Source organism: Halichoerus grypus, chromosome 11, assembly GCF_964656455.1.
Source record: "Halichoerus grypus chromosome 11, mHalGry1.hap1.1, whole genome shotgun sequence".
Lineage (NCBI taxonomy): Eukaryota > Metazoa > Chordata > Mammalia > Carnivora > Phocidae > Halichoerus > Halichoerus grypus.
The window spans coordinates 7538349-7564926 of NC_135722.1; the positions used below are offsets into that span (position 1 = coordinate 7538349).

Here is a 26578-nt window from a genome sequence, read left to right on the forward strand (position 1 = left end):
GGGCCCCACAGTGGGCTCCCTGCTCAGTAGGGAGTCTACTTCTCCTCTCTCTCTGCACCTCACTACCTCTGCTCATGTGTGCATGCTCAGTCTCTCTCTCAAATAAATAAATAAAACCTTTTCTTTTGGTCTTTTTTTTTTTTTTAAAGATTTTATTTATCTATTCATGAGAGACAGAGAGAGGCAGAGGGAGAAGCAGGGTCCCAAGGAGCAGGGAGCCCGATGCGGGACTCGATCCCAGGACCCTGGGATCACGACCTGAGCCGAAGGCAGACGCTTAACCATCTGAGCCACCCAGGCGCCCCTTTTCTTTTGGTCTTTTTTCCCTATTGTTTGTTTATTTATTTGAGAGGGAGAAAGAGAGAGAGCAGAGTGAACGAGAACTTGAGTAGGGGGGAGAGGCAATTAGAGGAGAGGTAAATTAGAGGGTGAATTCCCCTGTGACTCTCTTCCCTCCCCCCATAAGATGAGTTTATGTCTATGTGTTGCCATATAAGCCAGACATCGAGGGACCACCCTCCCGCAGCCTCCTTGCTTCCATCAGCGGAAATCAAGTCAGAGCTTCAAGGCCTTCCCTACTCTTGGCAGGTTCCCTCACCCTCAGCTTCACGGCAAGGGACTCAGGCCTCCAAGGTTCTCCACACTCTGGCCGTCCCCTTTTCTGACCTCATCTCTATGCTCGGCTCCTAATAGCTATCCACGGTGCCCTCCGGGCTCCTGGTCCGTCTTCAGCAAAATCACCCATGTCCTTATCCCCTTCTGTAGATGGTCCCTAACCCCCTGCTCTAGCAGGAACCCTGAGGTCACTACTGCCCCGCCACCTTCTATCACTGGCCTGGAGGTGGGGTAGGTGCTCTCCATTATTCTCATTGATGCTTACAGACATCCTCCTCCCTCCTTTCAAAAACTCAAGTTGGTGTGCACTCAAGTTTGTTTCTGACATCTCCCAACCCACGGATCGCTCCTTTTTTGACCATTTCTAGCTCCTGGCATCCCGTCACTCTCTCCCTCCCGCTCCGGTTTTAATTCTTAGAGACTGTGCTATAACACACAGATGATCCAGCACTGGGTCCCGTGACCGTGTCTTCCACTCTGCCCAAGCCACACACTCCCGTAGCCATCCTGGAAAGCTGCTCCAGCCTGCATGAGAGCCACCAATTACATGGGCTGTGGAGCCGCTGACAGGTGACTAGCCTGAAATGAGATGTGCTCTGCGTGTAAAATACATAGCAGATTTCAAAAACTTAGTGTGGAAATATATATAAATTATCACTAATTTTTATACCGATTACAAGTTGAAATAACATTTCGGACGTTATTTTTTTTTTAAGATTTTATTTATTTGCCAGAGATAGAGCAAGAGAGAGAGAGAGCTCACAAGCAGGAAGAGTAGCAGGCAGAGGGAGAAGCAGGCTTCCTGCTGAGCAAGGAGCCCGATGTGGGGACTCGATCCCAGGACCCTGGGATCATGACCTGAGCCGAAGGCAGACGCCCAACTGACTGAGCCACCCAGGTGTCCCAACATTTCAGACGTTATTAAAATTAATCTTACTTAAGTCTTTTACTTTTTTAAATGTAGCTACTAGGAATTTTAAAGTTATATATATAGCTCATGTTACATTTCTACTGGAAGCACTGGGCTAGGTCTTTTCATTGCCAATAACAACAGCTCTCTCCCAGTAATCTCAGTCCCAAGCATCCCTATCTCAAACATCTCTAACCAACACCCCTATCTTTCCAGCTCTCTCTATCACCCCAGCTCCAGTAAACTTTTGACCCTACCGGAACCGACAATCCACGGATTTTGCCACACTTTTGCTGTCCCTCATCCCTCATGTGTCCTTACGTCTCTCCTCACACAGCATAAATTCCATGTCAATCACTATAGTTACTCTTTTGCATAATGCATCTATTTATTCAGCAAATCTTTGCTGAAGACCAATTATATGCCAGACTCTATTCTGGGCATATGGGACACATCAATAAACAAAACAGACAATATCTTGTCCTTGTGGAGCTTATATTTTGGTGGGAGGAGACAAACAATAAACAAATAAGTAAGTTATATAATATGCTGGAATGGTTATATAATATGCTCAATTGGGGGTAATTTTGTTCCCCCTCCCCCTCAGGGGACATTTGGCAATGTCTGGAGACATTACTAGTTGTCACAACGGGGGAAGAAGTGCTATTGGCCTCTAGTTGGTAGAAGCCAAGGATGCTGCTAAACATCTTACAGCACAGAGGGCGGTCCCCAACTACAAAGAATTATCCAGCCCCAGATGTCAATAGTAACATGGTTGAGAAACTCTTTTCTAGAAGGTGTTAGTAATTTAGGGGGGAGAAAAGTACAGCAGGGTGGAGGGATTGAAAGAGAAATTTGTGTTGGAGAGTATGATCTTTTTTTTTTTAAGATTTATTTGAGAGGGAAAGAGCATGGGGGGAGGGGCAGAGGACAAGCAGACTCCCTCCTGAGTGCAGAGCCCAAGGGAGGAGGGCGGGGCTCAATCTCAGGACCCTGAGATCATGACCTGAGCCAAAATCAAAAGTCAGATGCTTGGGGCGCCTGGGTGGCTCATTCGTTAAGCGTCTGCCTTTGGCTCGGGTCATGATCCTAGGGTCCTGGGATGGAGCCCCGCATCAGGCTCCCTGCTCTGCGGGAAGCCTGCTTCTCCCTCACCCACTCCCCCTGCTTGTGTTCCCTCTCTTGCTGTGTCTCTCTCTGTCAAATAAATAAAAAATCTTTTAAAAAAAGAAAGAGATGCTTAACTGACTGAGCCACCCAGGCGCCCCAGAGAGTGTGATCTCAAGTAAGCCGGTCAGGTCTGGGTCAGCCTCATTGAGAAGGTGGCATTTGAGCAAAGGTGTGGAGGAAAAGAGACAACCAACTGGGTTTCCTGTTTTCATTGAAAAAGTTAAAGTACCAGGACATGTTCCCATGTATTCTGCCTTCTCTCCAATTATTGCAGAGAAACTGTTCATGCTCCTAGCAAAGGCCAAACCTGCCACTCAGGAACTCCCATTCCCTCCACCCATTCAAGGCCATCAGTCCTGCAATTCTCTCCTATTAAACACCACCACAACCTCCTTTGACTTTCTTTCCCCCTCCCCGCCCCACCCACCAGCTGCCATCTTATTTTTCTCCTGTCTTTGCTGCAAAGCTCCCTGAAAGAGTTGAGTATTAGCACTGTCTCCAATTTCTTTCCTCTCATTTTTCTTGAGCCAAGGAACAGGCTTTTGCTCCCAAACTGCTCTTAATGTGGTCACCAGGCATTCCCTCTGAACCAAATCCAGTCAGTCTTCCATGCTCAGTTTGCTGACCTATGAACAGCGCCTGACACGGTCATTAACACCCCTGTCTCGGTGGTCCATCTTCTTCTGCACAAATGCTCGTCTGGTTCTCTTACTATCTCTCTGGCCAGTCTCATTTGCTCGTTCCTCCTGGTCTCCTAATCTCTATGCGAAGAAGTACCCCACAACTCGGTCATTGGTGATCTCATCCCCATATACTCTTCGCCCAGGTTCCCCTTAATGTTAACATCTGACAAAATAGTGATACATTTATCAAACCTAACTGATGAAAACTATGAACGAAGCTACAGACTTTATTTGAATTTCACAAGGAGGGTTCCCAGGTGCCCTGATTAGTTTGGTTTTAAGACTAAAATCCCATACTCCCAAAGTCCCCTCAGTCCTGGGCAAACTACGACGGTCAGCCACCCTATTGACCATTTTTTTTCCACTAATGTCCTTTTTCTGTCCCAGAATTCAACCCAGAACACCACGTTGCATTTAGTTGTCCCGTCTTCTTACTCTGTTCTAACCTGCAAAAGTTTCTGTCTTTCCTCATCTTTTATGACCTTGACACTTTTGAAGAGTACTGGTCAAGTGTTTGGTAGAATGTTCCTCAGTTTGGGCTTGCCAGATGTTTTCTCATGATTAGACTAGGCTTATGGATTTGGGGGAAAATACCCACAGACGTGAAGAAGGGCAGAAATTTGATGTTTTATTTACTGCTATATATCTAGTGCCTAGGACTGAGTGCCTGGCCCACAGGCATCAAAAATCTGTTGAATGAATAAGGAAGGTGAATGGATGATTCTGTAGAAATTATTGTATTATTTTGAAGTTTTGAAATGTTCTTAATAGGGGTGCCTGGGTGGCTCAGTCGGTTAAGCATCTGCCTTCAGCTCAGGTCATGATCCCGGGGTCCTGGGATAGAGCCCCACATCAGGCTCCCCACTGAGTGGGGAGCCTGCTTCTCCCTCTGCCTGCAACTCCCCTGCTTGTATTCTCTCTGGCAAATAAATAAATAAAATCTTTTTTTTTAAAAGCCTCTTTAAAAAAAAAATGTTCTTAATATAGATAGTATCTTATCATACATACCGTTCTGAAGCTTTTTTCCCTCAACAATATGCTCTTACCCTATTACAAATAACTAGGATTCTTCAGATGTTCATCTTTTTTTTTTTTTTAAGATTTTATTTATTTATTTGACAGAGAGAGACGCAGCGAGAAAGGGAACACAAGCAGGGGGGAGTGGGAGAGGGGAAGCAGGCTTCCTGCCGAGCAGGGAGCCTGATGCGGGGCTCGATCTCAGGACCCTGGGTCATGACCTGAGCCGAAGGCAGACGCTTAACGACTGAGCCACCCAGGCGCCCCACAGATGTTCATCTTTGTACATATATTAAATTTTCTCAAGAGCAGAACTAGGGAAGAACTGCCAGACATACAGTAGACACATTTACATGTTAACGGATACTGATAAATATCCAACTCAAGTGTTTGAACGCACTAACAGTACTCTGGCAGTGTTTGAAAGTACCCGTTTTCCTCACATCTTTTTTTTTTTTTCTAAGATTTTATTTATTTATTTGACAGAGACACAGCGAGAAAGGGAACACAGCAGGGGCAGAGGGAGAGGGAGAAACAGGCTTCCCCAGGAGCAGGCAGCCCTACGTGGGGCTCAATCCCAAGACCCTGGGATCATGACCTCAGCTAAGGCAGACGCTTAACAACTGAGGCACCCAGGCGCCCCGGTTTTCCTCACATCTTGACGTCACGTGACAGCCTAAGCTTAGCGACCGCCTGAGGAATGCCTGGGTCACTCCCCGGACTACATCTCCCAGAATGCACCGCGGTCCACGGCCTACCTGGAGGGCGTGAAATGGAGTGACCAATCCCCGAGGATCTCAGGAAGGTGGCGCAGCCTCCACTCCTCACCTACCGCTGGGGAGCCCAGAGCAGCGGAATACCACTCCCATCAGCCACCGCGGACCGTCGGCCCGGCCACCATTTCAAGACACGGCAAGGGCAGGAGAGGGCCCGGGACTGCACTTCCCGGCAGGCAGTGCGGCCCAAGGGGCGGAACTCCATTTCCCAGCAGGCTCCAGGCGGCGGGCGCCGTGGTGCCTTGTGTGGGATGTAAGCGCGGAGGTGGGCGCGGGGGACCCAGGCCAGGACTCTCCTTGGGATTTGGGGGGCATGGCCTAGGGGCGCCTTCCGGACGGACTCTAGGTGTCCGGGGGTACGGTCGTAGAGAGGGGTAGGAGCGGCCATGGAGAGTTCCCCAGCGGGATCCTAGAGGCGCACCCCCATCGGGGCCGCGGCTCCTGGGGTTGTGGGGGACGAGGAGGCCCTTCCAGCCTCGGCTAAGGGGTCTCCGACGGAAGAGGGGGAACAGATGAGCGGAGGGCCAGGGGGGCGGGGAAGCAAGAGAATGTAGGGAATAGGCGTGTAGAACCTTAGCTGAGCCTGGGAGGGGGCTCCCTGGTCGTGCCCGCCCGACCCTCCCTCCTCCGGCTCGCCCGCAGGCCGAGGCCCGCCGCCATGGGGCTGAAGGCCGCCCAGAAGACGCTGTTCCCGCTGCGCTCCATCGACGACGTGGTGCGCCTGTTCGCTGCCGAGCTGGGCCGAGAGGAACCGGACCTGGTGCTTCTATCCTTGGTACTGGGCTTCGTGGAGCATTTCCTAGCTGTCAACCGCGTCATCCCCACCAATGTGCCCGAGCTCACCTTCCAGCCCAGCCCTGCGCCCGACCCACCCGGCGGGCTTACCTACTTCCCTGTGGCCGACCTATCCATCATCGCCGCGCTGTATGCCCGCTTCACCGCCCAGATCCGTGGCGCCGTCGACCTGTCTCTCTACCCGCGAGAGGGGGGTGTCTCCAGCCGAGAACTGGTGAAGAAGGTCTCCGATGTCATCTGGAACAGCCTCAGCCGCTCCTACTTCAAGGATCGGGCCCACATCCAATCCCTCTTCAGCTTCATCACAGGTTGGAGGCTGACAGGTGGCAAAGGGGGAGAATCCTGTCTCACCTGGGAACCTTGGCCGACCTCTTCACAACACTGTATGGTTTGCAGAGCCCTTTAAGACCTGTAAGCCTTGTGAAGTGGGGCAAGTGTTATTACCCTCTTTGCAGCTAGGGAAACTGAAGCACAGAGAAGGGAAGTGATATGCCAAAGGCACGGAATGGCAGGGCTGGGCCTGCACCTCAGTCACTTGACTCTGCCTCCTCAGCAGCCCCATCCCTGCCATTGAGCAGCTAGAGGAGACCCTCAGCCCAGTATGAGGCACTAAAGGCAGGAGCGAATCTGGGGAGTGAGGTGCCAAAATCTGGCTACATTTGAGACACTTAAATGAAAGTGAACAGATGAGGGAGGGGCTTCGTGTCAAGGAGCTTAAGACTCAGGGCTTGCAAAGAACTTTCTACTTTGCTCCAAGCCCAGTTGACTGGCAGTCAGGTCCTGGAGAGCCACGTTGAGAAGGAATTGGGCTGCTTCTGCGCCTAGCAGGAAAAGTACGGAGATAAATTAGGAGTATCTACCAGTGGGTGTGTGAAGAAAGAGTGTTGGCCAGAGGGTCCCATTTTTGCTGTCCCTGTTATAATCTAATAGGCACAATAAAACATAATACGGTTGCAGAGAAAGAGAAGGGACAGGGTCAAAGGGTGGGTGGAGCTGCGGAAGAGCCAAGAAGGTCTTTTGCTGCAGCACGTCAAGGGGGAGAGAGAGGCTTCGAACACATAGGGGGAAAGGGATTGAGAGTTGATGGGCAGGAGCATCTAAGGTTTGGGCACAGGCTTGGAGGTGAGGGTGGGAGGGAGCATGGCCCATCACCACCTGGCCCCTTTCCCCAGGTCAGAGCTCAGAGGACCCTCTTCCATGCCCTTCCCTTCCACAGGCACTAAACTGGACAGCTCTGGTGTGGCCTTTGCCGTGGTGGGGGCCTGCCAGGCTCTGGGTCTCCGGGATGTCCACCTGGCCCTGTCTGAGGACCACGCCTGGGTAGTGTTTGGGCCCAACGGAGAACAGACAGCTGAGGTCACTTGGCATGGCAAGGGCAACGAAGATCGCAGGGGCCAGACAGTCAACGCGGGTGTGGCTGAGCGGGTATGCCCCCTCCCCCCACCTTGTCCATTTCACACTCTCCTCTCCTAGCCCAAGCCACCTCCCCTCTTCCTGGCATCACCTTCATATGCTGAGAAGGGGGAGTGCCCCTTTTCTGGCTGTCATTCCCTGGAGCAGGCACAGGTGGGGCCATCCTGAGACATCTGGTCTTGTCCTCTCCCAAGAGCTGGCTGTACCTGAAAGGATCATACATGCGCTGTGACCGAAAGATGGAGGTGGCATTTATGGTGTGTGCCATCAACCCTTCCATTGACCTGCACACCGACTCCCTGGAGCTGCTGCAGCTGCAGCAGGTGAGAGGTGCCTGTGGGTCCATGGGCGGGGGCACTTTCCCTTCCTGAGCTTCAGCTTCCCCTTTGGTAACAGGGGTTACTCATTCTTGGCCTGGCCTTTCCCAGGGTTCTTGGGAAAGTAGAATTGAGATGTGAAAGGGCTTTGACTCCCATAAGGGGCTGGTTCCTGAATTTTGGCCCCACCCACCTGGTGGGAGGTCCCTGCTGGTATGCCACTCACATCTGCCTGGTAGACTGAGACCCTCCTCACCTCCCCTCAGCTCATACCTCTCTCCTTCGGCCCCCCCTAGAAGCTGCTCTGGCTGCTCTACGACCTGGGACATCTGGAAAGGTCAGTAGGGGGAAGTGGCCAGGCTGGGCCTCAGGGGGCTGGGAGGCAGCCTGGACTCATGACCCTTTCCCAGGTACCCCATGGCACTGGGGAACCTGGCAGATCTGGAGGAACTGGAGCCCACCCCTGGCCGGCCAGACCCACTCACCCTCTACCACAAGGTGGGGACATCTCAGGAGGGTACAGAAGGGAGGCCCAACAGTGGCTGGGGTCCCCTTCTACCTGGGGACTGGGAGGGGGCAGGTGAGGAGAAAGGAACTTTATATGTATTGGGGGGTATCGCCCTTCCATTTCCCATTTTGTATTTACCATGCACATATTCAGTGTAGTCAGGACTGTCTGAGGGATATCCGTTCTGGGTTTCCCAGCCTGGGAGGGGTGGGGCCTGAATTTGTTCTCTCAGCCCTGCTTTTTCTGCTGCCTCTTATTGTCCTAGAGTATAACAGAGGTCACATGTGGCGGGAGCACTGAGGAGGGGTTGTTAACTTTGTGGGGGTGGGGGGGCAGGATGGACATTGCGCTGGGCTTAGAAGGCTTTGGTGTTTGTGTAGGAGTGTGTCAGAAAGCCAGGGAAATGGATATGCCCCGAGCTTGGAGGATGGGTCCTTTCCCTTTCCTAGCCCTTGTTCTCTGGGGGTCCCTGCCCCCTGCAGCATGGCCCAGGCCTCAGCAGGTAGTCCTGCAGACCCTGGGGAGGAGCACCTGGCAGAGAGGATAGAAGGGGGTGGAGGTGAGACTGGAGGCGGGACCCTCTGGGATCTGCCTACTGTGCCTCATGGATGTGACTCAATTGGATTTGTGCCATCCAGGGCCACTGGGGCTGCTCCCTGAGGTCCCTCCGCTCTATCCCCAGGGCATTGCCTCAGCCAAGACCTACTACCGGGATGAGCACATCTACCCCTACATGTACCTGGCTGGCTACCACTGTCGCAACCGCAATGTGCGCGAAGCCCTCCAGGCCTGGGCTGACACGGCCACTGTCATCCAGGAGTGAGGATCCCCCGACTAGGGCCTCAGGCCAGCCTTTCTTCCCATTCTACCTAATTTCCAACCACCCTCATCCAGGCTTGAGGCCTGGGTCCCCAGCCCTATCCCCTTTCCATCCAGTCCCTAGGCAGCCAAGGCCACCATCACGCAGGAGGTTGGGACCCCTTGATGAGGGCCTCACACCTTTCCCTGGCTCCCCTGGCCTCCCAATTTCCAACCACTGACATCCAGCAGTAGAATCCGCATGCCCTGCCCCATGCCCCCCCCCCCCCCGGCCCCTTGCTCAGACCCATCATTTCCAAGTGAAGACCCCAACCGCTCACCAGGTCCCCTGGGGTCCCTGCCATGGCCCAGACCTCACAGTGCCCTACTGCTCTCACAGCTACAACTACTGCCGTGAAGACGAGGAGATCTACAAGGAGTTTTTTGAAGTAGCCAATGATGTCATCCCCAACTTGCTAAAGGAGGCAGCTAGCCTGCTGGAGGCTGGCGAGGAGCGCCCCGGGGAGCAGACCCAGGTGAAGAGCTGGAGCTGCAGCCTGTGTTCACCTTCCCCCTCTCCCCCAGCAAGGCTCCCCATCCCAGGACACAGGGACTGCTGTGTAGGACGGGGGGCTACGGTGCAGACTGGGGCCTGCCGGGGGAGGGTGGTCCTGCGCGGAGAGCTACATTCTCTGCTGCAGTAGGGGGTCCCCGGCCTGGCTCTGAGGGAGCTGAGGGTATTTTAGGGGTTTCTACCCTGTGCCTTCAGGTAAAGGGGGTGGAAGCCCATCTTTCTCATGGTCTGTACCCCTCATTCAGTTGAGGGTGTGGGGTGTAGGTAAGAGATGGCTTCTGCTTTCCCCCCCAAGTCCTGGCTAAGGACTGGTTTTATAAAACGAAAGAGGTTCTAAGCGATCTTTTCCCCTGTGCTCACCTCTTTTGAAGCCAGGGCTCTCTGCCTAGGCGAGGGGCTTGGACTGTGCCCTGTGATAGGGGGTGCCTAAGGCGGGGGTCTAACGTGCGCCCTCATTTCCCCTTGCCCAGGGGACCCAGAGCCAGGGTTCTGCCCTCCAGGACCCAGAGTGCTTCGCCCACCTGCTGCGGTTCTATGACGGCATCTGCAAGTGGGAAGAGGGCAGCCCCACGCCCGTGCTGCACGTGGGCTGGGCCACCTTCCTCGTGCAGTCCCTAGGCCGCTTCGAGGGACAGGTGAGGGGCAGCTGTGCAGGGTGGCTTGGGGGGGCCAGGGGGTGATGGCAGCTGCCGAGGCAGAACCTTTCTGGTTCTGAAGAGGGTTGGCTTGTCCCCTTTGGGTGCAGCTAAGACAGGCCCTGGGACGCAGAGGCCGAGGCGGGTCTTGGGGTTCCAGCCGCTGGCCTGCAGCCTCTCCTCCACTTTTCCTCCCTGTCCAGGTGCGGCAGAAGGTGCGCATCGTGAGCCGCGAGGCCGAGGCGGCCGAGGCCGAGGAGCTGTGGGGCGAGGAAGCCCGGGAGGGACGGCGGCGAGGCCCGCGGCGTGAGTCCAAGCCCGAGGAGCCGCCGCCGCCTAAGAAGCCGGCGCTGGACAAGGGCCCGGGCGGAGGCCAGGGGGCGATGTCGGGACCCCCTCGGAAGCCCCCAGGGACAGTCCCCGGCACTGCGCGCGGCCCTGAAGGAGGCAGCACGGCTCCGGCGCCTGCACCCGCAGCGTCGCCGCCACCGGAGGGTCCGGTGCTCACTTTCCAGAGCGAGAAGATGAAGGGCATGAAGGAGCTGCTGGTGGCCACCAAGATCAACTCAAGCGCCATCAAGTTGCAGCTCACGGCGCAGTCTCAAGTGCAGATGAAGAAGCAGAAGGTGTCCACACCTAGCGACTACACTCTTTCCTTTCTCAAGCGCCAGCGCAAGGGCCTCTGAACTACCTGTCAGCCCTTGCGGTGCGGGGAGGAGGGCGCCACCCCAGTCACCCCCACTCCCCCGCCCGCCCCTTGAGCCTAAGCCCCTCCCCCGGGCCGAGGGGGCCTAAGCCCCTCCTCCAGGCCCCACCCCCACCCGGAATCCAGGCTGCAAGTTGCTGGAGTACAGGCTACTCCAGGGCTCTGCAGATCCCATCCCCCAGAATCCCAGCCGGCCAATGGAAACCTCACTTTGAGCGCCATCATTAATCTTTAAAGGTCCAAGCACTGGAAACAGGGCCCCACCTCAGAACCGAAGCTCTAACCTTGGGCCAGACCAGGGCTGCTCACGGTTGCTCCCGGGCCCGTGGGGCTGAGGTTTCGCCCTACACCCCAGAAGCACAGGTCCCGTCTCCAACCCGGGAACCTGGGACTCCGCTCAGCCCCTAGGAGTACATTTCCGCACTTCAGAATTCCATCCCTTGGGAATCCAACCCCCCTACCCCAAAGAACTTAAACTTTCAGAGTTTGGAAATCCTAGCTTCTTCCCTTCTCTGTCCTGCGAGTCTGGGACACGAAACGCATTCTCCGGCCTGTGAATCCTGAGCCCCGCCCCCTTCCTGACCAAACTGGCCCCAGATCAGAGCAGACCTCTTTCCGACCCTCTGGGAACCTCCCCGAGGTCCAGCCCGTCTCAGGGGACTCCGGAGGAAATCTGCAGGGGTTTGCGAGTGGGTGAGGGGAGCCTGATCTCTTCCTGTTTTGTACATAGATTTATTTTTCAGTTCCAAGGAAGATGAATACATTTTGTAAAAAAAAAAAAAAATACCCGTCCGTGTTTCATCGAGGAAATTGCGGGAGGGGCGGGCGGGACGAGGGAGAAGGGTCCCCTCTTCCCCCTGCCTTCTGGCCTTCGGGCTCCCCACCTGTAGGGCGCAGGCAACGGGTGGCGGGCCGAAGGGCCTCTGCCGGTCGGCTCCGCCCGGCCTCGGGGCTTCCCCTCCCCGCCGAGGGCCTGTCCCGCGGGCGCCTCCTCCCGGCCGGGCGGCGGGGCATCCCCCTCCTGGCCCCGCCCCGGGCCCCGGCCCCGCCTCCGCGGCATCGGAGCCACCCGCGCCCGCCCCGGCGATCCTGCCCCGCCCCACCCCGCCCCGCGCCGCCCCGCGCCGGCTCCGCGGCTCCGCAGCTCACGACCGCCCGCCCGCCGGCCCGCCCGGCGCCGGGCAATGGCGCTGCTGCGGGACGTGTCGCTGCAGGATCCGCGCGACCGCTTCGAGCTGCTGCAGCGTGTGGGGGCCGGGACCTATGGCGACGTCTACAAGGTGCGCCAGGCGGCCGGACGCGCGGGAGAGCGGCGGGGAGGGTGCCGGCTCTGCGCTCTACCGCGCATCCAGCCCCCAGCCCCGCCCCCTCCTCATTCCGCTTCACCTCCTCCGCCCCTGCAGGCCCGCGACACGGTCACGTCCGAACTGGCCGCGGTCAAGATAGTCAAGCTAGACCCAGGTGAGGGCCCGGGGCCAGGGCCTCTGCGCTGGAGGGAGGGCAGAGCGCCGGGCGGGCGCTGAGAGTTGGCCCCCTGAGAGGCAGGCCCCAGGGTACTGTCACTTGGGATCTTTCTGGCCTGGATGTGCCCATTTTGCAGATGGGGGCACTGAGTTAGAGCAATCCGTATGCGCCCCCCCCCATGATTCCCTGTGCTTCCCAGGGGACGACACCAGCTCCCTCCAGCAGGAAATCACCATCCTGCGTGAGTGCCGTCACCCCAATGTGGTGGCCTACATTGGCAGCTACCTCAGGTGAGGCTGCTTCATCCCCTTGCCTACCCCCAGGCAGCCCCCATGTGGCCCTGCCATGTGCCCACCCCAGTTCTGTGCCCCCCCCCCACCAGGAATGACCGATTGTGGATCTGCATGGAGTTCTGCGGAGGGGGGTCCCTGCAGGAGATTTACCACGGTGAGGGCCAGGACTCCAGGCCCCAGAGGGCCACAGCCTTTTCCCAACCCACCCTTCCCCAGCATGGGGCAGGAGAGGAGAGCTGAGGTCCTGGGCTTGGGCCCTTCTCCACTCCTCACTGGCTGTGTGACCTTGAGACACTGGTGTCCTTCTCTGGGCTCTGTATCCCAGGCTGTGCAGGGAGGGGATGTGGCCAACACCTCTTCCACCTAGGAGTGCCTGCTGCTTCCCCCCACACAGGGTGGCCTGGGAAGGTCAGCATATCCTCCCGACCTCCATGCCAGTCTTCACCCCTTCCATTTCAGCCACCGGGCCCCTGGAGGAACGGCAGATTGCCTATGTCTGCCGAGAGGCACTGAAGGTAACTGGGCCCTTACGGCTGTTCACACCCCCAGGCCCCAGGAGCTGTGGTCAGGGAGCCCAGCTGGCCTGGCCAGTGGTTGCCTCTGTGTGTGTGTGTGTGTGTGTGTATGTGTGTGTGTGTTGGGGGGGGTGGAGTGCCTCAGGCAGAGCTGGCCTGAGGGGCTGTGGGTCCTGGGGGGGAAGGGGCCCCAGCCCTGTTGCCGGAAGCAGCACATTTCCCTCTTGGCTCAGTCACTTCCTGTTTGGGGAGAGGGGAGGAGGAAGCTGCTTGGGTGGGGGGCCCCAGTTGCGAGAGGGGGCTCAGGAAAGGGGAGATAGTCCTGGGTGGCTGTTCTCAGGAGCTCCTCTTTGTCCCCAGGGGCTGCACCACTTACATTCTCAGGGGAAGATCCACAGAGACATCAAGGTAGGGGTCTGGCCAAGGACATCCTGGGAGGGAGGAGGAGGCTCTTGGGGACACCAGATGGGATTCTCTCTCCTCCATTCCCACAGGGAGCCAATCTTCTCCTCACCCTCCAGGGAGATGTCAAGCTGGGTCAGTACCCCGGGGACACAATCAGGGTGAGGGTTCTGTGGGAGCTTATGGAGTCTTAGGGTCTGCATTTAAGTGCTGGGTGTCCTTGAGCAAGTCACTTTATCACTTAACCCTCAGTTTCCCCATCGAGAAAGCGTTACCGTCCTCCTTCCCTGCTAGAAGTTGGTGTGGTTGGGGCTGTATGGAGTCTAACCCGGGACTACGTACTGGGTCAGGGAGAGAAGGTAGTTGACTCCTCCCGGAGGGGGCCCTGGCCTTCCCTTCACCGTGTGGCGGTTGTGGCTGAACCTGGGCCGCCTGCTCTCTGAACCCTTCAGGTGCATTCCGAGCCTCAGCCCTGGAGGTGGGTGGGGGGTGGTAGCCAGAGGGCGGGTGGGAGCAGCTCTTTCTCCCTGCAGCTGACTTTGGGGTGTCAGGTGAGCTGACGGCATCTGTGGCTAAGAGGAGGTCTTTCATTGGGACTCCGTACTGGTGAGGCTGTGCCTTGGGCTGAGGGGTGGGGGGGGCACAGGTCGGGCACCTGGCCATCCCACCTGTGACCCCCTCTCTAGGATGGCCCCAGAGGTGGCCGCTGTGGAACGCAAAGGAGGCTACAACGAGCTCTGTGACGTCTGGGCCCTGGGCATCACTGCCATCGAGCTGGGCGAGCTGCAGCCCCCTCTATTCCACCTGCACCCCATGAGGTCCGCTGAACACTTACTTGCCCCTTGCCTGACCTCCAGGGCACTGCTGCCCTTGTCCCCTGACCTCGTGCTCTGTTCCACAGGGCCTTGATGCTCATGTCGAAGAGTAGCTTCCAGCCGCCTAGGCTGAGAGACAAGACTCGCTGGTGAGGGCCTACATCCCCCACTGGGGCCTCCTTTCCAGCAGTCTCCACGGGGGCGGAGAACCTGCCAACTCCCAGGGTGCAACCTGAGGAGCCCCGCACTCTCAGCCTTTGTGGACCATCTGTGGGAGGGGCCTAAGCTCTGCCCCTGGGCCGGGGGACTGGTGTGGGCAGGGAGGAAGGACAGATGGTTATGATAGAGGAGCTGCTGTGCCCCAACAGCAGGATTGCTTAGGCCAGCTGCCCTTGGCTTCGGTCTGGCTCCTTCCTGAAGCAGACTCCCTCCTCTGGAGCTCGCAGGATGCCCCACATGAGGGCTAACCTGGGTCTGGGGGCGGGGGCTCTTGTGCCCACTAGGACCCAGCATTTCCACCACTTCCTCAAGCTGGCCTTGACCAAGAACCCCAAGAAGAGGCCGACAGCAGAGAAGCTTCTGCAGGTGGGAGATGGGGGCAGGGCAGGAGCCTAGGTGTTTGCAAGCAGAGGCCTGGAGGCCAGGAACCAACCTGTGCCCCTCCCCCCCAATCCTCCAGCATCCATTCACAACCCAGCACCTCCCTCGGGCTCTCCTCACACAGCTGTTGGACAAAGCCAATGACCCCCACCTGGGAACCCCCTCCCCAGAGGACTGTGACCTGGAGGTAAGTGAGGGGAGCTGAGGAATGGATCTTGGCCTGGCCAGGTGGTAAGGAATGCAGAGGTGATATGGATCAGGTCTCTTTAACTTGCGAATTTCCAGCACTGGGAGCTTTCCTCCAGGCGAGCCCACCCATTAGAAATTTTCCCTGGGCCCATCTTGCCCCCGGTACCCCTCACTTGATAAATTCCTGTGCTTGGCTTAAGCTAACCTGACCCTAGCTTAGCTCTCTTCTGGTTTCTGTGTGTTCTTTGGCCAGTTATCTTCTTCTCTGTGCTGGTTTTCTCATCTTTAATCTTACAATAATCTCAGAAAGTTGTTGTAAAAACAAAGTGTGGGTAAAGCACTTCCAGTGATACCTGGCGGAAGGCGAGTGCCGGGTGCGTGTCAGCCGTTTGTGTTTGTTTTCTTTCCTAGACTTATGACATGTTTCCAGACACCATTCACTCCCGCGGGCAGCACGGCCCGGCCGAGAGGACCCCCTCGGAGATCCAGTGTGAGTTTGCTCTGGAGGTTATGTGGGTGTGTAGGGGGGGAGCTATGTGAGTGTATCTGGTGGGGGACAGTGCATGTGGATCTGGTGGGGGGCTGTGTATATGGATTTGGCTGGGGAGGGTGTGTGTGTGTGGATCCGGTGGGGGGGCTGTGTGTGTGGATTTGGTGGGGGGGGCTTGTGTATATGGACTTGGCTGGGGAGGCCGGGTGTGTGGATCCGGTGGGGGTGCTGTGTGTGTGGATTTGGGGGGACTGTGTATATGGACTTGGCTGGGGGGGCTGTGTGTGTGGATTTGGTGGAGGGGGCTGTGTGTGTGGATTTGGGGGGAGCTGCGTGTGTGGATTTGATGGGGGGCTGTGTGCGTGGATTTGGATTTGGTGGGGGCTTGTGTGTTTGGTTATGGTTGGGGGCTGTGTATATGAATTTGGTGGGGGTGTGTGGACTTGATGGGGGTGCTGAGTGTGGATTTGGGGAGAGGCTGTATGTAGAGTCGGGGGCTGGTATTTGGATTTGGTGGGGGGTTGTGTGTGGATTTGGTAGGGTAGCTGTGTGGACTTGGGGGGCTATGTGTGGATTTGGGGGGCTGTGTATGTGGATTTGGTGGGGGGTGCTGTGGTGGGGGGGATCTGGGGGGTGACTATGGCAGAGGCTGTGTGTGTCTGAATCTGGTGGAAGGGGCTAGGTGTGGGGATCTGGTGTGAGTATGGGGGTCAGTCGGAAGACCGCCTTGCTAACTCGTGTACCCTGGGCCCCCCAGTTCACCAGGTGAAATTTGGCGCCCCACGCAGGAAGGAAACAGACCCACTAAATGAGCTGGTGAGGGGGCTGGTGGTGTCGGCGGGGCGGTGTGCAAGGGCGGCCTAGGGAGCTGGGCTAGAGGTGGAGCGCCTCAGATCCCTGAGGCCCGTGACATTGATGGGGGGGCTCCTTCCTGGGCATGGTGACCTCACCTTTCTAAAAAATGGGCCTATCACGGACTTGAGCCCCCATCCCACCCGCTCAGCATGGTTCTCTCTGCCAGTTCTGTGTCTTCGCCCAGTTGTCCAATCCACCAGCTCTGGCTCTTGCTGCCCGTCTGTCCCCTCTCGCCGTTTGTCTGTCCTCCTCTTTCATAGTTTCTTTGCCTTTCCTTGTCTCTCTCACAATTTTCTCGCCTGTTACCATGTCATTTTTCATCTGTTTGTCTGTTCTTTCTCTCCCACAGTCTCTCGATCATCCTCTTATGTCGTTTCTCTTCTCTCTGCTTCTCTTTTGGTTTTTCTGATTTGGTTTTCCTGCAGTGGGAGGAGGAGTGGACACTGCTGGGAAAGGAGGAGCTGAGTGGGTGAGTGAGGCAGAGGGAAGCTACAGGGGAGGGGTGAGTGAGGCAGAGGGAAGCTATAGGGGAGGGGTGAGAGAGGGAGAGGGAAGCTACAGGGGAGGGGTGAGGGAGGGAGAGGGAAGCTACAGGAGAATGGTGAGGGAGGGAGAGAAGCTACAGGAGAGGGGTGAGGGAGGGAGAGGGAAGCTACAGGGGAATGGTGAGGGAGGGAGAAGGAAGCTACAGGGGAGGGTGGGGGCGGCAGAAAAGGCTGACCTCTGACCTCATGCCCTCCTGCCCAGGAGCCTGCTACAGTCTGTTGAGGAGGCCCTAGAGGAAAGGTGAGGGGCTGGGCCTGAAGGTGGGGGGCGGGCAGCTGGACCTGGGGCCCGGTCACATCTCACACCTCATGTTCCTCTGGTTTGTCCCCCACAGGAGCCTGACCATCCGGCCAGCCTCAGAACTCCAGGTATGGAGTGCAGGGAATTTGGAGCAGGGGATGGGAGAGGGCTGTAGAGGCCGCAGTTGGGGTAGGGCCAGGTTATGGGGTCTTGCTGACAGCCACGCTCGGTCCCCTGACTCTCCTGCCAGGAGCTGGACTCCCCAGACGATACCATAGGAACCATCAAGCGGGCCCCATTCTTGGGGCCATCCCCCCCTGAGCCTCCAGCTGAAGACCCTCTATCCAGCCCCCTAGGTGAGTCCAGGCTTGGGGGACCAGGAGGCAGGAGTGGGTGGGGCTAGAGCTGGAATTCACAGCCAGTCTGTGCCTGCAGGAACCCCACCTCCACCTCCCCCAGGCCCTAACAGCCCCCCACTGCTCCCCACTGCCTGGGCCACCATGAAGCACAGGGAGGATCCTGAGGTGAGGGGGTGCTCCAGAGGGGCTGGGAAGATGGGAGACTGGGGGTGCCACCTCGGCCCTGACTCTTTCCCACCCTTCCAGAGATCGTCCTGCCATGGGCTTCCCCCAACCCCCAAAGTGCATGTAAGTGTTTGTCCCTCAGCCCTGTCCCCCTGCTGCCCCTACCACCTACTGCCTCCCCCCACCTCTGTCTTCCTCACCGGCCTCTTGCCTTCTCCCCAGATGGGCGCCTGCTTCTCCAAGGTCTTCAATGGCTGCCCCCTGCGGATCCACGCTGCTGTCACCTGGATTCACCCTGTCACCCGGGGTAGGCGGGGCAGGGAGGAAGCAGGAGCCCGGGAATCCCCAGCTTGGGCCAGGGGGTGTGACTGACCTCTGACCCCGTAACCGCCCCCCCTCCCCGCAGACCAGTTCCTGGTGGTGGGGGCCGAGGAAGGCATCTACACCCTCAACCTGCATGAACTGCATGAAGATACACTGGAGAAGGTGAGGCCCGGCTGGCTTTGGAGGGGGGAGGGTCCTGGGGGGCTTGGAGTGCTGACTCCCTGTCCATCAACCACTCTGTGGCCTCCAGCTGATTTCACACCGCTGCACCTGGCTCTACTGCGTGAATAATGTGCTGCTGTCGCTCTCAGGTACAGGTTGGGGCAGGCGGGGGGCCGGGGCCTGCACCCCGCCGGCCCACACTCTCTGAGCCCCTCTCTCCCTCCCTGGCAGGGAAATCCACGCACATCTGGGCCCATGATCTCCCAGGCCTGTTTGAACAGCGAAGACTCCAGCAACAGGTTCCCCTCTCCCTCCCCACCAACCGCCTCACGCAGCGCATCATCCCCAGGTCGGGGACCCTAGGGGAGCCTGGACGTGCAGCAGGGTGGGAAGGGGGAGGCAGAGGGGCCAAGCCGGGGTTGGAATATGGCCTTGCCTGTGACTGGGCTTGTGATCTCAGACGTGGCTTTGCCTCTCTGAGCCTACGTTCCTCATCTGTCAGAGCCTTGGTAGCCCCCGCCCCGGGCCGCTGGGCCCATAGGGAAGCAAGGAGACCGTAGTGAGGCAGTTGTGGTTGTGAGGGTACGGGGCCAGCGTTTACCGAGCACTAGCTGTAGGCCTGGTCCTAAGCTGGGCTGGGAGACAGCAGATCAAATGCATCCTTGACAGTTAGGACCTGGCCCTGAAGTGAGCCTGGGGGAGAGCAGGGGGTTGGGGGGGTGGGGCGCAGAGGCCTCTGAGAGGCTGGCCGCCTGAGGGCGTGGGGTTGGCAAGTGCATAGTGGGTTTCCGGGCAGATGAATTGGGGAATGGCATTCCAGGCAGGGGAAGAGCACCAGCGAATTCTTGTGGGTGATCTGGGGAGATGTAAGGCGTTTGGCCTGGGGGAGGAGGGCGGAGCAGCCTGAGGGGAAGACGCATGGGTGGCAGAGCCCTTCCTTTGATGCCAGGCCCGGGATCTGGGTTTTGTTCAACTGGCAGCAGTGCTGGGTTATTTGACAGAGAAAGACGCAGCGAGAGAGGGAACACAAGCAGGGGGAGTGGGAGAGGGAGAAGCAGGCTTCCCGCGGAGCAGGGAGCCCGATGCGGGGCTCGATCCCAGGACGCTGGGATCATGACCTGAGCCGAAGGCAGACGCTTAACGACTGAGCCACCCAGGCGCCCCAGTGCTGGGAGCATTTTAGAAGGATCCCTCAGTATGTCAATCGGGACTCTTCCTACTGCAGGCGATGCAAGTGATTGACTAGCAGAAAAGGGAATTCAGTGGTTCATGTAACTGCAAGTTCAGGAGTAGGGTTAGCTTTAGGCCCAGCTGGATCCAGGCTTAAATGGCTTCATCAGGAATCTCTTGGCTCTGCTTTCCCCTATCACCTTCGTTCTCAGGTAGGCTTTCCTGTCCAGGGAGGGAGGGCCGTGGTTCCAGGCCAGCATTCCATTAGCTAACAGGCTTGTGGTACTAGAACCTCTGCTTCCAAGTAATTCCCACAAAGTCCGGGGGCCAATTCTCATGGGTCTAGCTTAAGTCCCTGTGCACTCTGAGCCTGTCACTGTGGCCATGGCATGAGGAGCTTGGTGGGGGCGGGGGGCAGGCCTGGGTCACGTGCCTTCTCCTAGAGCTGGGGGGTCAAGAGAGACACATGAAGACTAGAGGCATCTGCTGGCTGGCTGTGCTGAGAGTGGTCACAATGACTTGGAGGGGGAGGCTGGTGAGAGGGCACCTGGGAAGGAGGCCAGTGTAGTGACCTGAGGCGGTGGGCGTTAGGCTACAGGGTGGTGAGAGATGAACGGACTTGAGCCATATTCAGGAAGTGGGGTTGAGAGGATCTGGGGCCTGACCAGAGTGAGCAGGAGGGAGAAGGGAGGGACTGGGAGACCTTGGGGGAGCAGATCGTGTCGTGTGTTTTATGAGGCGTCGGCGGGGTGGGGGGAGTTGTCCAGATAGAGTCCCTTGTTCAGTCATTCAGAGAGTATCTCCTCAGTACCTAGTACGTGCCTGGGGGCCTCTGTGAACTAAAGAGTCCCTCATAGTCTCCAGACTTTCTTGTCACAAGAGACGGACAACAACCAACCAACATAAAAAGGGTATTCTGTGGTGATGTGCAGAGGGGAAAGTGGTACGTAAATTAAAGCATGGGGAGAAGGAGGACCAGGAGGGGTGGGGCCTGGACGGTGGTCTTAAACAAGGTGGTCAGGAAGGACATTTCTGAGACGGTGCTGTTTGAATAAAGACTTAGAGCAAGGCTTGTTGATATCCAGGGGGAAAGTGACATGGACTGAGGTTTTGAGGGGATCATCCCTGTAGCCGCTGTGTTGAAAATAGACTGAAAGGGTGAAGGGAAAGCAGGGAAACCTGTCAGGAGGTTCTTGTACCCATCAGGTGGGAGGTGATGGTGGCGTGGGCCAGGGTAGTAGTGAAGGACATGAAAAGCGGCTGAATTGTGGTTTTCTTTTGAAAGTTGTATCAGCAGGATTTCCTGATAGTTGGTAGATGGAAAAGAAAGAGGAGTCGATGACTCCAGGGTTTTTGGCCTGGGCAGCAGGAAGGATAGAGCTGTCATCAGGTGTGGGTGGAGCAGAATTCAGTGTTGTCACATTGAGTCTGAGATGTGCAAGTGGGACCTCCATCGACCGTGGGCTAGGTGTGGCTGAATTCGAGGAGGGGTCCGGGCGGTAGGCTTAGATGTTGCCCTGCCCAGGGGTGTGGTGGGAGCTGGTAGGGGCGGTGGGAGAGGTCAGGCCAGTGGCTACCCCAGCTGGGGAGCTGCGGGCCCAGGCCCTTCCTGCGGCGGGCTCGCTCGTGTACATCTGGAGCCCTGCAGCCCTGGGGCTTCCTGAGCTCAGTGCCCGAGCAAGCCTCTGCTTTGTCCCGGGACCTGCAGGAAACAGGCCCGTCAGAGCCCCAGCTCGGGTGTGTGTTTGGAAAGTCACGGAGTCAACGCTGTCCACCTTGCACATAAAAAGTAGAGAGCCAGAATTGTTTGGAGAAAAAACAGATACAAAAATATCTGCCTCTGTCCCGTCCAGAAGCCAGTTGGGGGAGAGAGGAGACAGCAAAGGGAGAGAGGAGACAGAGGGGCAGACGGCCCGGGTCGCTGGGAGGAGGTGGCAGGCCTCCGGACATGTAACCCTGTTCCCCGGAGGAGGAAACAGGCTCAGGAGGTCCCCTGAGGGCTTGGGGGACAGCCACTAACAGAAGCAAGGACGCTACCTATTTTCCCCCTGCCACCAAAGCCAGCCACCAGCCGGCTCCCTGTGGTGTCACTTCAGCGAGGGCAGGCCAGGCCGATTGTTTGTGGTTTTTTTGCAAGTGTTAATCTTCTTGGGCCCCGCCTGCCCTTCTGTGACGTGTGCCATGTGGCAGGCGGAGGGGGGACCGCCGTGAGTGCTCGCAGGGCTGGAGCCGCGCCTGCCCCCTCCGTGCCCTTGTTTCTTCATTCCCGTCTGCTTTTAGACCTTGCCTTCGCCTCAGAAGGGTTTCCAGTGTTGGGCAGTAGGCGGGCAAGTAATCATTCGGAATGGGAAAAGCTAGCCCTGCGTGAGTGCACGCAGCGTGCCGGGCTCTGCTGGAAGCCCTTCTCCTCACTACGGGGTCGGTGCCACGGTAACCCCCATTCCCCGGATGAGCAAATTGAGGCAGGGGCAGGTTAAGTGAGCTGCCCAAAGGGGCACAGGTAAAGGTGCTTCTGTGCCCGCACCCCTGGGCCGCAGGCTGTGGAGGTGGGTGTTGGAGCCTCAGGCTCTCCCCCGTCAGGCAGGGAAGGGGATAGTGCCCATCTCAGGGCTCTGTGGGGCCTTGGCCATGGACGGCACCCATGACACGTGCCCCGGTCGTCACCCCTGCAGGCGCTTTGCCCTGTCCGCCAAGATTCCAGACACCAAAGGCTGCCTGCAGTGTCGTGTGGGTAAGAGCCGGGCGTCGGGGGGCTGGGGGCACGGGCGCGGCCGGGTCCCCACCGCCTGCCTCTGTTGCAGTGCGGAACCCCTACACGGGCAGCACCTTCCTGCTGGCTGCCCTGCCCACCAGCCTGCTCCTGCTGCAGTGGTATGAGCCGCTGCAGAAGTTCCTGCTGCTGAAGGTGCGGGGCGGTCGGGGGCGGGGGGGGGGGAGGGCGGGGGCCTGGATGGTGGCAGTGGGCCTGGGGGGAGAAATGGAGGCCTGAGCACCCCTGCTGCCCCCAGAACTTCTCCAGCCCCTTGCCCAGCCCCGCGGGGATGCTGGAGCCCCTGGTGCTGGATGGGAAGGAGCTGCCGCAGGTGTGTGTGGGGGCGGAGGGCCCCGAGGGGCCGGGCTGCCGAGTCCTGTTCCACGTCCTGCCCCTGGAGGCTGGTCTGACGCCTGACGTCCTCATACCGCCTGGTGAGCCAGAGGGCTGTGCGTGTGTGTGTGTGTGTGTGTGTGTGTGTGTGTGTGTGTCAGAGAGAGGGGGCGGGCAGGGAACTGGGTTCACCACAGCTGTCGGCTCCCAGCCCCCCTTCAGCGGGGCTTCTCTAAAAGATTTCATTAGGGGGCCGCAGGGACAGAACCAAACCAGGCAGGGCGGGCCTGGGGGCCTTCATTCTGAGCAGGGAAGCAGGACACTGGGTCGGGACGGCTCAGGGGAGCAGAGGGAGTGGCCGTCGGTCAAGAAGGACGGGCGCACTGGACTAAGGCCCAGCTGTGCCCCAGGCCCCGAGCCAGGGGCCTCCCACACAAGCCTTCATTCTTACTCCTCACGGCAGCCCCGCAAGGTCGGCATCGTCCTGCCTGGGTTACACGTGAGGGAACTGAGGCTCAGAGACTTGTGGTCACACGGTGGTGGAGTCGCACACGGTGCTTCTCCCGGCTCCAGAAACCCTGCCCTCCCACGGCTCCCTGGGACTCACCTCTGCCTCTCTACGGCGCCTGCAGGCGGCTCACTCAGCCGCTCTGAGCCTCAGTTGCCCCAGCTGCGCTGTGCGGGAATCAGTCGGACTGCTATGGGGCTGAAAGGCGCTTGTGGGGACAGCTGGCTGTAGCCGTCCCCCCGGGTCTTCCTCGCGGGGCTCAGCCAGGCCGTGTCTCCCTTGTCTGCCTGCAGAGGGGCTCCCGGGCACCGCCCAGCAGGTGATCCAGGTGGACAGGGACACAGTCCTAGTCTGCTTTGACCGTGAGTGCCCCTGAGGTCAGGGCTCGGGGCAGTGGAGGGGCTGAGGGGAGGCTGAGGGAAGCCAGGTGCCTGTGGGTCTGCCTCCCCAGAAGGGAACCACCCCGTTCGCACCCACCAGCCCTCTCCCTGTGCAGGCTGCGTGAGGATGGTCAACCTGCTGGGTGAGCCCACGGCCACGCTGGCGCCCGTGCTGACCTTCGACTTCCCCATTGAGACTGTGGGTGAGTGAGCTGGATGGGGGTGGGGCGGGAAGGTCCCCAGCCTAGAGCATGTGATGTGGCCCAGGGCGGGGCGGGCAGTGGGACAAGGAGGCAGGTGCCCCAGCCCCTCTCGAGAGCTACACCTGTCACCTGCGGTCTGTGAGGACCTCGGTGGCCCAGACCTGGGGCCAGGGTGTGGCAGGGGGCGCCAGCGTCCTCAGGGCAGGTGCAGGGCTGAGGCAGCCTGCTGCCTCCTAGTGTGTCTGCAAGACAGTGTGCTGGCCTTCTGGAGCCATGGGATGCAAGGCCGTAGCTTGGACACCAATGAGGTGAGTGGAACTCTGGACCCTCGCTGCCCCTGGCCTGGTGGGCACTGCCTCTTAGGAGAGGAGCCACTGGGGTGGCCTCAGTGCCCCTTTTCTTCCCAGGTGACCCAGGAGATCACAGACGAGACAAGGATCTTCCGAGTGCTTGGGGCCCACAGGTAGGACGCGGTGCCCCGACCTCCCCTTCAGAAGCCCCTGAGGCCATATGGATGTGCCACAGGTCTTCCCTGCCCTGCTCACCTCCGGTTCTCTCTCCCCTCCAGGGATATCATCCTCGAGAGCATTCCCACTGACAACCCAGGGGCTCACAGCAACCTCTACATCCTCACGGGCCACCAGAGCAGTTACTGAGAGGGCCGGGCATGGCCGGGGGCATCCCCCCTACCCTGCTCCCAGGCCTTAGCTGCATTCCCTTTTAGGCAAAAGGGGCCCCTCCCAGGTCAGAGGAGCCCAGGCTCTGCTGGTCTGAAGGGCAGAAATAATCCTGAGAAGAGTTTTGCGGGCTGGGGATGGGGGGAAGCCCACCCCAGGCCCCCCCACAAAACTGGACCAGAGGAAGCTGCTGTTACCTCCCCCTCCCCTGTGGGCAGCTCAGGGCCTGTGGCAAGGGTCCCCGGGCAGGGTGGGGGCAGGCCCAGGTGACCCATTCCATTTTGTTCCACATTTCCTTTCCATTCTTCCTGCCAAGAGCCTGCCCCTGCACCCTGTCCTGGGGAACATGGTATTTAAAAGAGAGACTATATTGGTATTAAAGCTGGTTTGATTTTACTCCACTGATCCCTCTTTGTCTGGGGGAGCTGAGCCCACTGTCTCATCTCCCTCCTTCTTCCCTCCCTCCCTCCAGCACATTTCTCTGTGGCACCAGGGAAGGGGGGCCCCCAGTGTTCTGGTGACTCCCTAATGGGGGAGCCCGGCAGAGCTGATGGAGAGGCCAGTGGCCCCCAAAAGGCATCTCAGGGGCACTGTCTTCCCGGGCTCTCCTGCTCAGGATGAGCCCTCAGCTTTGAAGTGTGAGGCCTCTTTTGTGGCCGAGGAACCATGCAGATGGGGGGGGAGGCCAAGCTGAACAAAGGGACTCTCATCCAGGGCACCCCTGCCCCGTTCAGGGTCTCACCAGGCAGCCAGGGCCCAGGAAGGGCCGGCCACTGGCTACGCCACCCAGTGCCAGCGAGGCTTTGGTCTGTGGACACAGCCTGCTATGACCTGTGTCCCCTGCCCAAGCCTGGGGCGGCATCCCTGCCTCCCAGCTGCTGCCTAGGTATCAGCGTGCTCCATCAGGCCAAGACTGCAGAGTATGGGCTCCGTCATCAGGCTAGACTCTGGGAAGATGAGCCTGTGTCCATTTAACAAGTATTCCCAGACAGCCTCCTCAGTGCCAGACCCTGGGCTCACAGAGAGGTCAGTACCAAGATGTGGACCAGCCCCCAGTGAAGGCAGCGATCCCTGCTGGAGCCTGCATCTCGAGGGTACGTCTGTCTGCCCGTGGCTGACCTTTTGCTTTGCATTGTCATTCTTGCACTTTTCCCTCTTAGAGGGCTCCATATCCTCAGGCCAGGAAGCCCCCCCCTCCATTGCCCCAGGCCCTGACCAGGCTGCTCTGGACCGGAGCCTTTGGGCAGGTGAGGCCAAAGAGGTAGGATGACCGCTAGCCTTGAAGGAGAGGTCAGGTGCACACACACGGCTGCATAGGGTGGGAAGGCCCTGGGTCTGGGGGAAGAGCTTGAGCAAAGGCCCAGGGGTCAGGTCTCGAATGTGGCCCAGTTATCTTTCTTCTGATATTCAAGGCAACTGTTTGAATTAAGAATTTCTCTCCACCTGGTGGGTTGCTGGTATTTGATAAATGGATGCAAGTGGGTGGGTGGGTGGTGGATAGATGGCAGCGTAGGTGGAGAGCCTGCAGCGGCTCAGTCCCTACTGCCCCTGCCAGGGGCCCCGGCCATCCCAGGTTCTTCTGTTGTCCCCTTGTCCACCCTCCCCACCCCTCCCCACCCCCCCGCAGAGCCCTGACTGCTCTGACTCCTAGGGTTTTTGGCTGAAATAAATTGTCAGACGGGGAGGGAGACAGAGCTGTACATTGGCAGTCACACCTGCCCTCTCCCTGAGACCCAGAGGAGGGTGGCAGGCACCTCCCAAGTTCTCAAAGTCTGCACCTGCCTGGAGGACGTTGGATGGACCAAATGGTGGAGTGACATGATATGATTCCCAACTTCCCATTTTCCAGATTTCCTGGTGGAGGTGTAGGACTAAGTTGAGGTGTGCCGGGGGCGGGGAGGTGAGCTCCCACTCAGAAGAGGCCCCTGACCCTCACCCCAGGTGCCCGGGAGAGGACGACCTTCCCGCCTACAAAGCAGCGGCCCGCAAAGAGCGCCACCTTGTGGCAGGTTGCCCTAGCCCGTGGCTGCCACCCGGGTCGGCAAAGGGGCTTTGGGGGAGTTGAGAATGTAACATGCCAAAAAGTGGGAGGTCGGGGGGAAAAGCAAGGGCTTCTGATAAAATATTCACTGGCAGCACAGGCCGGCCACAAGCCAAAGAAAGACCAGGAAGCTGGGAATTTGCACTGAAAAGACTGAAAGTGTTATTTTATTTATGTA

At 58.4% G+C, this 26578-nt stretch overlaps 3 protein-coding genes across 13 annotated transcripts in view; all 3 read left to right on the plus strand.

The window, feature by feature from the left end:
- CDC42BPG (CDC42 binding protein kinase gamma) overlaps positions 1 to 5007 on the plus strand; it is a 26549-nt gene extending 21542 nt beyond the window's left edge. Inside the window, exon 38 of one of the 2 annotated variants that reach the window (XR_013442282.1) lies at positions 4882 to 5007. The gene's annotated coding sequence lies outside the window, so the exon portion shown is untranslated. Of the gene's footprint in view, positions 1 to 1741; positions 2096 to 4881 lie in introns of those variants that run through there. The other variant, XR_013442283.1, reaches the window with a different exon arrangement.
- Positions 5008 to 5302: 295 nt separating this feature from the next.
- Positions 5303 to 11410, plus strand: MEN1 (menin 1). Of its 3 annotated transcripts, none has more exons than XM_036101153.2 (10): positions 5303 to 5436; positions 5814 to 6274; positions 7183 to 7391; positions 7574 to 7702; positions 7993 to 8033; positions 8107 to 8194; positions 8887 to 9023; positions 9403 to 9538; positions 10047 to 10211; positions 10415 to 11410. In XM_036101153.2, exons 2-10 carry the CDS (start codon positions 5830 to 5832, stop codon positions 10895 to 10897), a joined length of 1833 nt encoding a protein of 610 aa, XP_035957046.1. In that variant the 5' UTR covers positions 5303 to 5436; positions 5814 to 5829; the 3' UTR covers positions 10898 to 11410. The 3 variants fall into 3 exon arrangements, with proteins under 3 accessions (XP_035957046.1, XP_035957045.1, XP_035957047.1); XM_036101152.2 differs by having other exon boundaries at positions 5306 to 5424; XM_036101154.2 differs by lacking the exon at positions 5303 to 5436 and adding an exon at positions 5509 to 5527.
- Positions 11411 to 12047: 637 nt separating this feature from the next.
- On the plus strand, positions 12048 to 24755 carry MAP4K2 (mitogen-activated protein kinase kinase kinase kinase 2). 8 transcript variants are annotated; one of them, XM_036101142.2, is made up of 32 exons: positions 12048 to 12197; positions 12321 to 12378; positions 12581 to 12671; positions 12764 to 12828; positions 13134 to 13189; positions 13550 to 13597; positions 13684 to 13726; positions 14125 to 14197; positions 14278 to 14409; positions 14493 to 14555; positions 14910 to 14991; positions 15086 to 15193; positions 15607 to 15685; positions 16443 to 16501; positions 16966 to 17009; positions 17288 to 17326; positions 17421 to 17454; positions 17577 to 17682; positions 17762 to 17850; positions 17932 to 17973; positions 18073 to 18157; positions 18257 to 18336; positions 18425 to 18485; positions 18568 to 18685; positions 22179 to 22237; positions 22308 to 22411; positions 22515 to 22692; positions 23393 to 23461; positions 23596 to 23682; positions 23920 to 23990; positions 24072 to 24145; positions 24251 to 24755. In XM_036101142.2, the coding sequence occupies exons 1-32, from the start codon at positions 12102 to 12104 to the stop codon at positions 24336 to 24338; spliced, it is 2481 nt and encodes an 826-aa protein (XP_035957035.1). In that variant the 5' UTR covers positions 12048 to 12101; the 3' UTR covers positions 24339 to 24755. The 8 variants fall into 8 exon arrangements, with proteins under 8 accessions (XP_035957035.1, XP_035957037.1, XP_035957038.1 ...); XM_036101144.2 differs by having other exon boundaries at positions 17786 to 17850; XM_036101143.2 differs by having other exon boundaries at positions 12049 to 12197; positions 24090 to 24145.
- The last annotated feature ends 1823 nt before the right edge of the window (positions 24756 to 26578 follow it).

Excerpts from the sequence above, each read along its gene's own strand:
- MEN1 (XM_036101152.2), top strand. Across the intron at positions 6,275-7,182 it reads CCTCTTCAGCTTCATCACAG|GCACTAAACTGGACAGCTCT; the intron begins GTTGGAGGCTGA and ends TCCCTTCCACAG. Across the intron at positions 7,392-7,573 it reads ACGCGGGTGTGGCTGAGCGG|AGCTGGCTGTACCTGAAAGG; the intron begins GTATGCCCCCTC and ends TCCTCTCCCAAG.
- MAP4K2 (XM_036101142.2), top strand. The coding sequence starts at position 12,102 with ATGGCGCTGCTGCGGGACGTGTCGCTGCAGGATCCGCGCGACCGCTTC. Across the intron at positions 13,727-14,124 it reads CCAGGGAGATGTCAAGCTGG|CTGACTTTGGGGTGTCAGGT; the intron begins GTCAGTACCCCG and ends TTCTCCCTGCAG. Across the intron at positions 15,686-16,442 it reads GACCCCCTCGGAGATCCAGT|TTCACCAGGTGAAATTTGGC; the intron begins GTGAGTTTGCTC and ends TGGGCCCCCCAG.